The sequence below is a fragment of the Gastrolobium bilobum genome, unplaced genomic scaffold (genome assembly GCF_033153095.1).
Source record: "Gastrolobium bilobum isolate Gb01-03AN ecotype WA unplaced genomic scaffold, APGP_CSIRO_Gbil_v1 utg13612, whole genome shotgun sequence".
Lineage (NCBI taxonomy): Eukaryota > Viridiplantae > Streptophyta > Magnoliopsida > Fabales > Fabaceae > Gastrolobium > Gastrolobium bilobum.
The window spans coordinates 46,285-56,694 of NW_026898757.1; the positions used below are offsets into that span (position 1 = coordinate 46,285).

Here is a 10,410-nt window from a genome sequence, read left to right on the forward strand (position 1 = left end):
GATCATTTTTTTGACTGCACTCCTTTCAGACTTCTGACCATTCCATCTCATTAGAATCAGACACTCCACCAATCTCACCTATACGAAAAGTTTGAAATGATTTGGTATCAGAGTTCTCCCTTGATGATGACTATGCTAGCGTTGGTAATGTTGCTGCTTATGAATCTTGGGGATGCTCAGAATGGACCCTCCATTCCGTGTCCCTTCCGTGTATCTTGTACACAAAACAATAAGATGCTTGAGATTCCTGTAGTTCGAGTCCCAGTAAAACTGGTTGTCAGTCATATTGATTACAGATTGCAAACATTAGAAGCGTATGACCCTGAAAACTGTCTTCCAGAACTCTTTCTTAGACTGAACTATTCGTCATTTTTACCTTTCTTCAAATTTGTAGAACCATACAATATTAGTTTCTTCAATTGTTCTTCAGTAGGGCAACGGCATCTGAGAAACATGTACCAAATAGAAGAAGATGCGCAAGATATGTTATCTTGTCCGATTTATATGGCTTACTCTGAGCAAAGTATCGTTGATTTGGACCTAATATCCTGCACAAAACTATTTGACCAAGTTTTTCCATTCTCCCCATTTGCGATCATGAGAAACTCTTTCTCATTGGTATGGTCCGAAACAAATTTTGACAGTAGATGCTTTGAATGCACGCAAAAATCAAAGAAGCCAACATCCATTTTTTTGACAGCCGCAGGTTGGTTGAGGGACAGAGTGCAATCTCAAGATGATTTTGTATTAATATTATATAGCTAAGATTTTTTCGGTTTTTCAATGTTCAATTCGCAGGTGTAATCATAGGTTCAATTATGCTGGCGGTCGTGCTCCGTGCCTTCTTTCGAATATATTGCTATTTTAGGATGAAAGGGGAAGATCACGCAAGAGTTGAAAACTTTTTGAAGGATTACAGGGCTTTAAAGCCAACCAGATTCTCTTATGCTGATATCAAGAGAATTACGCATCAATTTAAGGACAAGTTAGGTGAAGGAGCTCATGGAGCTGTCTACAAAGGTAAATTATCAAGTCAAATTCTGGTGGCTGTGAAGATCCTCAATAGCACTGAGGGAGATGGAAAAGAGTTCATAAATGAAGTGGGAACAATGGGCAAAATCCACCATGTTAATGTTGTTCGCTTGCTTGGCTTCTGTGCAGATGGATCTCATCGTGCTTTAGTTTATGACTTTTTCCCAAACGGTTCACTGCAGAAATTCATCTCTCCACAGGACAGCAAGGACTCCTTCCTTGGATGGGACAAGTTGCAACAAATTGCTGTTGGAATAGCCAAAGGAATTGAGTATCTTCATCAGGGTTGTGATCATAGAATTCTTCACTTTGACATCAATCCCCATAACATCTTGCTAGATGACACCTTCACTCCAAAAATTTCAGACTTTGGTTTAGCTAAGCTGTGCTCAAAAAATAGAAGTACTGTATCCATGACTGCAGCCAGGGGAACATTAGGGTACATGGCACCTGAAGTTTTTTCTAGAAACTTTGGCAATGTATCTTATAAGTCTGATATCTATAGTTATGGGATGTTGCTGTTAGAGATGGTTGGAGGAAGAAAGAATGTAAACACAGGTCAAGATACTTTCCAAGTTCTATATCCAGATTGGATACATAGTTTGCTTGAAGGAGGAGACGTGCATATCCCAATTGATGAAGAGGGAGATTTTGAAATTGCAAAAAAACTTGCAATAGTGGGACTTTGGTGCATCCAGTGGCACCCTGTGCAACGCCCTTCCATGAAAACTGTCATGCAGATGCTCCAAGGAGAAGGAGACAAGTTAAAGGTGCCCCCAAGTCCTTTCGATTCTACAGCTTCCACTAATACAAGTACCAATATTGCTGCAAGACCTCTGAATTTGGAGCTGGAAGTTATTCAAGAATTAGATTAGATCGGTTATGCACATTTATTAGAGATTTTAAAAACACAACTCGTTGTATGCTTGAATTTGTACATGTTTCATTAAATTTGTTTAGTGCAACATCAACTCGTTGTATGTGTGATCGAGTGGTTGACAGGAGAAGAAAAACAACTTTTGATTGGTAATTTTGAATAGTAGTTATTTGCAAAGTACTTGTGATTTGTGAATTTAGGAACACCGATATTAAAATAACAATGGTTATTGTAAATTTAAGTGTATTTGCAGACGTTTAGTTATCCATCTTGTTAAACATAAACAATATGAGCTCATACTTATCTCCTTGAGTGTCTACTTCGTTTGCAAAATTTGGAAGGAAAGAACAAGAAGAGGATGTTTCTACGTCCTGTAAGTTTAAGTCACACGATTGGGTTATTTACTTAAATTTTCGATAGAAGGTGTAGTACATGTATGCAACATTCTTTTCATTCCCTTCTCCCTCTATGAGCTTCTTAGTGGGAATCCTTTGATACTATTATAGTCGTAGAGCTTCCTTTAGATTTTAGACCCTATAAGAATCTAGTATTAAAAAAAAAAATTATTGTTATGTCCTGAAAATAGAGATGTCTAGTCTTGCAGGTTAGTTTGGATCTAGATGCTCTTTGTAACACCCCGTTCTAGAACCGGTTTGTTATCATTACGTACGGCATTAAGCGCAGTTACAATCACAGCATTTATTTGTAATTACGGAAAAACTTTTTCTTTTTAATATTGTTTGCACCTTTGAAATAACTGTGATCATAACTCAAAACTTATAGCAGAATTATGAGTACGTCAGCTTAATACCATGCAACTTACATTTAAACATGCTAAGTGGTTCCCATAAACCAACAAAGCTCCAAACTTATTATATTCATGTTTAACACTAGTTTTCTTTGCCTTTTTATTTACTCTAACAATTTTTATACCTCTCAAATGCTTCTCATTCATTAATATGTTATAGGTTTCTTCGTTAGCTATGCGTGGATTCAAACCGCGCTCAATTTGGAGCACTGTAGCTCAAGTTATGCATTTTCTAAAAACATGATGCTGAACCCGCAGATTCCGGCGCGATTAGTGCCAAACCGGCGCGATTAGCGCCGCGCCACAGACATTTTCCAGAATTCCGTCGCGATTATCACCAACTTGGCGCGATTAGTGCCAGCCTTTTGTCTCCTCTCTGTATGTTGGCGCGATTAGCGCCACCACGGCGCTAATAGCGCCAGGTTCAGGAGGTAGACCCCAAAACAGGGCAATTCGACCTCCTCTGGTATTTTACCCATAACTTGAGTTGTACTAATTCAATTTACACAATCTTGGTCTCTATGGAAAGCTAAGAAAAATATCTACAACTTCCATGAAGACACAAGGGTCCAAATCTATCATATATGATACGAAAGATGGACAAGAAGACAGGATATTTTTACTTTTACTTGGACTTTCAACCCAAAGGTCTTCTTTCACCTAATTGACATCATATAATCATTTCAACACACGAATCCTAGTCTTTCAAGGTACTCATACACTAAGAGAGGCATGCATACCATTTCATCATACATATATTGTAACATCCTCGTCTCGAGCCGGTTCAATTAACATACATATGATAAAACAGAAAACAGCGGAAGACTTAACTTACGAAAATACGAGTTAACTTTTTCTTTTTCTACTTTAATTCTTACTCGGGGTAAAGGAAAATCGGGCAGAGTTTCCTCTATAAATCGGACAACCGGGAATTTTCCAATCCCTCTCAGAAGCATTTCCTGATAAACAGTTTATACAGCATAGTAATCCAGAAGTACCAGTCATGCAGATACAATCAGATACCCATCCATGGGCGCATGCAAAATATGGCTCCGTGCCACTATCCTAATCAACATGCAATCCAATACGAAATCATAAACTGAATAATACATCATCATATGACGTGCCTGAATACCCAAATGTACATGCATCCAAGTGACAGACATGTACAAAACATATACAGGCCATATACAAAATAAAGGATCAATATCGTGATCCATCAAATGCGGAAATACTAAAAGACATCAAACACTCCAAAAGGTAGTAGCCTACAGCCACTCAAAATCCGATCTGTCAACTGCCTCAGCCACGTGTCGTGTCCCTGCCTAGTGAGGACTCACCGGGAATCTGGGCACCTGAAAATATGTCCCCAAAGAGGGGTGAGATTACAAATCTCAATAAGCTCCAGGTTTATAGAGAATTCTCCATACCCCTGGCTCACTCCTGCATGAAAGTCAGATACAGAGTATACAAATACAATATATAACAGATATCATAACAGAACAGAGCATATATCCATATCATATCAGAGATGTGCGCCGTCATTCCCAAGGGAGGACCCCAAGCGGAAATCAAAGCACGTGTTCCCGAGGGAGGACCCCAAAGCGGAACCAGACATATCAGAGGCGTACACCATCAGTCCCGAGGGAGGACCCCAAAGCGGACATCCGGGTACTATACAATCAATGGCCAAAGATTGTTACAGAAATCATATTACAGAAGTCATATCAGAGCAAAACATATCATGTTATCAAATAACTCTATATGAATGCATCTATACAAAGCATCTAAATCACAGTCATACAGTCCAACCATAGTTCACTAACCATGGTGGAGCACTCAAGCAGGAAAAGACTCCTTAAACATAGAGCTTACCTCTTGAAGCTTTACCAATACGCTTACTTGTGGAACAAGTTACTTTTATCGCTTCAAGAGATTTTCGATCCTTCTCAATCCCTAGGCACACCTAGAGAATAATTTACAATGCATCAATAAAATGATGCAATACCATGATTATTTCATAAGCATACATTTTATCGCTTATTTTCCTTTCTTTATATTTTTGCCAATTCTATGCCAATACACAAGTCTAGACCTCTATACACCCGTTGGCGTTCTTTAATTTAATCAAGCATTTACTTAAGAATTTTTCACATAAATCATGCTATTTTTCTTTAAAAGTCGCGGGCATACCCTTAGGGACTCAAGGTATTTTTAACCATTTGTCAAAGCATTTCACTTCTTAGCTCATCCATTGGTATATTAAAATGCAACACATTTTATTAGAATAAAATGTAACCAATATATATATATACCCCTAAACATCCTATAGTTCGAAACATAGAGCAAGTATTTGTAGGATTTTTTTTTCCTAACTTTGGCATTTCCACCAATTCATCCATTTACACTACATTCCAACATATTTTACCTTTTCAAACATACAATAAAAATTTGCATGATGAACCCTATATAACCCATGAAGGCCGAAACCTAGGGGGAAAATACAATAGGGCTTTTCAATTATTTTATCACATGTGGATACTTACTCGACACTATAACTTCCTAAATAACAATAATCCATCATAATTTTCACATTCTATACTACTTTATTTCCTACCCAACCATGCTCATGACTTTAAAAACATTATTCACACTAATAAAGCCATAAGGTTAGAGTTTTGTTACCTCAATTGAACTACCCAAAGCCTAGAAGGCCTTCACCAAGCAAAGCTCCACCAAAAATGTCATTTCTCCTCCTTGATGAATAGTAGCTCGAAAATTGGGGAAGGAAAAACTCCTCACACACTCAACTATAGCTCAAATTGATTGGTGGAATGGATTCATTGAGTGGTTTCCAATCAATTTCATGTGGTGGGTCTTTGAATTTGGAGAATGGATGATTAAGAAATCAAAGAAAGGAAATTTGGAACCCTAGCCCCTTCTCCTCCAAGTGCAGCTCGGCCATGCAAGAGAAAGAAGAAGAAAATCTGAAATGAATAGTGTTTCATTTAAGTGACAAGGCTATATAGGCACATGTGGCCCCTTTCATCAGATGTTTTTCTATCGCGTATTTTAACTTAAATTGACCCGGAACTAACTTAAAGCTACGAACATATTTTTATTTTTCTAAAATCATTTACATTAATTTTTATTTGTTACAAAACAATATTCATAATTCACAGTATGGTTTCTGCACCGTTTTTGACGAAATGCACTGTGAATCACTAACTGTACTTTATTTACTTATGAAACTTAACACTTATAAACTTATCATTTTCTTGGGCCTATATTGACTTGCTTGGCATATATTGGACTTTCTTATTCTTATTTCATCAATTATTTATTTCTGGACTCTACCGGTTGCTTAAACAGCAGTACAAAATACCCGGTAGAAACATTATTCACGAGATTTTCACGGAAAGTGCCAGACTATACAATTTTTCGTTCTGAACTCATATTTGTCGTCAGAATTATCAAATTATGCCTCTAAAATTATTTTGCTCTTTTTAAGCTCTACCGGTTAATTCACAAAACTGTAAATTCTCCGGCAGAACGCACTGTTCATCACATAGTCATGATTACAGTCAAAATACTCGGAATCACACACTAAATCTAATTATGGCATTTAAATCCTTAAATTAAATCTCTTATTAAGATTTACCATTTAGGGTCATTATATATATCTTCATTAATTACAACATTACAACATCATCAGGTCTCAATTACATCATTGTTCTTACAAATTTCATATACATGCCAAATGACTTAGCTACAAAAAGAACATGATCAAAGCAAGTAACCATGCACCAAATACCAATTACTACTACGATGATCATGCACTAAGTCCTCCCAAATACATTATGTGGCATCAAAATATACATATAGCAATTCTAAATGGCATGCAACTCAAAATGTCCTGCTATCAGGTACAACCTACTTATGCTTCTTGTGTAACACCCCGTTCTAGAACCGGTTTGTTAACATCGCATTATGATATTAAGCGCAGTTACAATCACATGGGTTCAATTAAAATCCGGATAAATTTTTCATTTTTAAACGTACCGAACTTATAATACCCAATTTCGTGATCATAACCAAATTACCTCGCGGAAACAGATAAATTAAGCTTAACATCATGTTCATTTTCCATTTTTAAACCTTTAATTTACTTCTTGTTTAGTTCAATACTTCTACTATATTGTAGGTTTCTTCATTAGCTACCTGTGGCTCCAAACCGTGCTCAAATCGGAGCACTGTAGCCCAAGTTAGGACCATTTGAAGCAACACAAGAGAATGTTGGTCACAGGCCCAGCGCGCTTCAGCGCGCTACCGGGCGCTCAAGCGCGCGCTATCGGGCGCTAAAGCCTCCATCTGGGCGCTTAAGCGCACGGAGGCAGTAAGCATCAGGCATTCCAGTGTGGATGGGCGCTTAAGCGCGCAACAGGGCGCTCAGGCGCGCTATCCTGGGCGCTCAAGCTCCCACGGGGACGTTTTAGCGCGCAGAGACAGAAGCATCTCCTCCTTCAGTGGCGAAGGGCGCTTAAGCGCGGACCAGGGCGCTCAAGCGCGCAACCCTGGGCGCTTAAGCCCCACCCTGGGCGCTAAAACACGAGGGGGCAGTAAGCCACCCAACTTTCTGCAGCAAGGGGCGCTTAAGCGCACGCCAGGGCGCTCCAGCGCGCAATCCTGGGCGCTTAAGCCCCCACTTGGGCGCTCCAGCGCGAGGAGGCAGAATGCATTGGCACTCGCAGGGGCAGCAGGGCGCTTGGGCGCGCTTCTGGGCGCTTAAGCGCGCTGCCAGGGAATTCCAATTCCCACATTTCTCAAGTCCAAGCCTAGGGGAAAATGCATCCCCATTACAAACCACAAATGTCCATGCCCCGAAACTAAATCCTAGCACTCATCCAACCTCTCCTCATGAGATTTAGCTAGAATTTGGGCAGCATGACCTTTGTTTTCTCATCGTTTACCAGTTTAAACGAAGAGGGTACCTAATTGATTTTCAGCCCAACCAATTCAACAACTCAATACATAACAAGCATGCATATATTGAATTCCAAGTAGACATCATTTACATTACATATCCTTTACAAATCATAGAACTTAGCTTACAAAACACTATGATCATTCCCTTGGCTCCCATCAACAAAAGGTGTAACCAAAGGCATGAGCATAGGCTAAGTTCATCCAATGAATCAAGATATACAAATGATCATGGGCTTTCAAAATAAAATCCTATACATGTCAACTACAAAAGACATGCATAAACTCAAGGAAGTGCCATATTTCAAGCATAATCTAGGTATGGCCACTTGCCACCAGAGGCTCCTGCAGCGTCCTTACCTGAAAGGGGGTCCCCACAACACGGGGTGAGATATACGAATATATCCAGTAAACCAGGGGTCCTTGGAGCATCTCTCCACCCCACAGTTCCATATCAGTGTAATAGCAATAACAATAATAATGCAATAAATACATATCTATGCAAAGTGCAATACATCTCCAGGAGAAATCCCTCGAGCTCTCAAGCTGTCCTAAGGAAACTCAGATGCAAATAGTCCTACTGGCCAGCTAACTACCAAGTATGATTTACGCATCGTCATGCAACATACCAACATAGGGAAACACCATCCTATGCCACACCAAATGCATACACATACGTATAACAAAGCATTACACTATTTTATTGCATTTATATACACAATCACAACCTCCACCCTTTCAGGGCTTGGTAGAACAGTCAAGGGAATTACACCCAAGGTCCGAAGGCTTACCTCAATGCTTCAGTCAACCTTTGTTCTTCACCAACAGTTTCAGCAATCAACTTTTACAAACATACACCTACACATGGTGTAATGCAATCAACACATTGCATCCAAGAGTATTTCACAATCAACCATCAATTACTCAATTCAAAGCACAACACAAGTATGAGCTTACCAATTCCAATGAGCTATTCAAGCTCCATAGCTTGCTCCAATGGTTGATCACTCACGGTTGGTCCAAATGTCTCAATCCTAGACATCACAAGGATCCAATCAATCATTCAACTCACTAATTGTTCAACATGCTAGAATACTAACCAATCCAAGCATGAATTTTCCAATATTATGAACGATTATCAAATGACTATCTAGGCTCATTTCCACCGATTAAATGACATTCCTAGCATTTTCCATAACATGCTCTAAGCTCCATTCTTCCTAGAACATAGCTAATTCAACTACATTTCATAAAAATCCCAATTTACTATTCACAAACCCTAACTCATGCAAATTTCAAGGAATCATGAGGTTCAAGGGTTAGAATCTTACCACCAATGGTCACACAACCAAGCAAGGGGTGTTCCTCAAGCTCCCATGGAGGTTGAACTTCCCAAAACCCCAAAATCTCTCCAATGGCCGAATTTTTGAGAGGTAATATCTCTCTCCACAATGCTCCCCACTCAAAACAAAGCTAGGATTATGAAAGAGGGCGAGATTCTAAGCGATTTAGGCTTTTGAACGGATGGATTTGGTTGAGATTTGATCTCTCTCTCTCTCTCTCCCCTTTCTTCTTCCCTCTCTTCTCCCTCTCTTCTCTCCTCCTTCTTTCTGTTGCAGTCGACGGCAATGGGGGAAAAATGGGGATTCTTTTGGCTTTTAGTCACTTAACATAGGTTAAGTGGCTTTAAGCGGGTATTGGTTCGTCTATCTATTCAACTCCAATAATTACCAAACTTTACCCAAAAGTCTGGAATATTATTCTAGGAATATTACTATTTTTATTTTTATATTTTGGGTACTTTTGCCAGTACCCATTTATACCCCTTAATTTTCACTGAGTACACTTTTTAACTCCAAAGTGACTCAGATTCATTTAATTAAGCCTTATACTTAATTTCACTCACTAAAACATGTTTAATTAATTAATTACACTTGATTTACTAATTAATTAAGATGGGCTATTATAGTCACCCCACCTTTTAGCGATTTTGTCCGCAAAATCAAGAACGTACCTGTCCTTAAACTCAGGATATTGCCGGAGAAGCTCATCTTCCCGCTCCCAAGTGGACTCTTCAGGCGTCCTTCCTTCCCACTGGACTTTCACCATAGGAATAGATTTATTTCTCAGCTTCTTCTCATCTCTTTCGAGTATCTTCAGTGGTCCAATAGGAGTCTTCAAATTCTCCCGGATTTCAACATTATCAGGTTGAACCACATGAGAAGGATCAGCTACATATTTCCTCAGCTGAGAAACATGAAACACATCATGCAAATTTGCCAATTGCGGAGGTAAGGCAAGCTGGTAGGCAACCGGTCCCACCCTACGAAGAATCTGGTAGGGTCCAATAAATCTCGGACTCAGCTTCCTCACTCCAAGGGCTCGTCCCACACCCGTAACAGGTGACAGCTTCAGGAACACATGATCTCCCTCCTCAAACTCTAGAGGTCGATGCTTGAGATCGTAGTAACTTTTCTGACGATCCTGAGCCTTTTTCAGACGATCCCTAATCATTTTAATCTGCTCAGTAGTCTCCTGAACAAAATCCAATCCAAACCGCTCTGTGTCTCCAACCTCTGACCAACAAGTAGGTGTCCTACACCGGCGACCATACAAGGCCTCGTAGGGAGCCATACCCAGACTAGCATGGAAACTATTATTATATGAAAACTCAACCAGCGGGAGATATCGATCCCATGCAGTACCCTGC

General features: G+C 39.5%; 1 protein-coding gene across 1 annotated transcript; it reads left to right on the forward strand.

The window, feature by feature from the left end:
• Window positions 1-126: 126 nt before the first annotated feature.
• On the forward strand, window positions 127-2,109 carry LOC133283875 (rust resistance kinase Lr10-like). The gene is made up of 2 exons (XM_061480800.1): window positions 127-706; window positions 799-2,109. The coding sequence occupies exons 1-2, from the start codon at window positions 127-129 to the stop codon at window positions 1,905-1,907; spliced, it is 1,689 nt and encodes a 562-aa protein (XP_061336784.1). The 3' UTR covers window positions 1,908-2,109.
• Window positions 2,110-10,410: the final 8,301 nt, after the last annotated feature.

Excerpts from the sequence above, each read along its gene's own strand:
- LOC133283875 (XM_061480800.1), top strand. The coding sequence starts at position 127 with ATGACTATGCTAGCGTTGGTAATGTTGCTGCTTATGAATCTTGGGGAT. Across the intron at positions 707-798 it reads CATTTTTTTGACAGCCGCAG|GTGTAATCATAGGTTCAATT; the intron begins GTTGGTTGAGGG and ends TTCAATTCGCAG.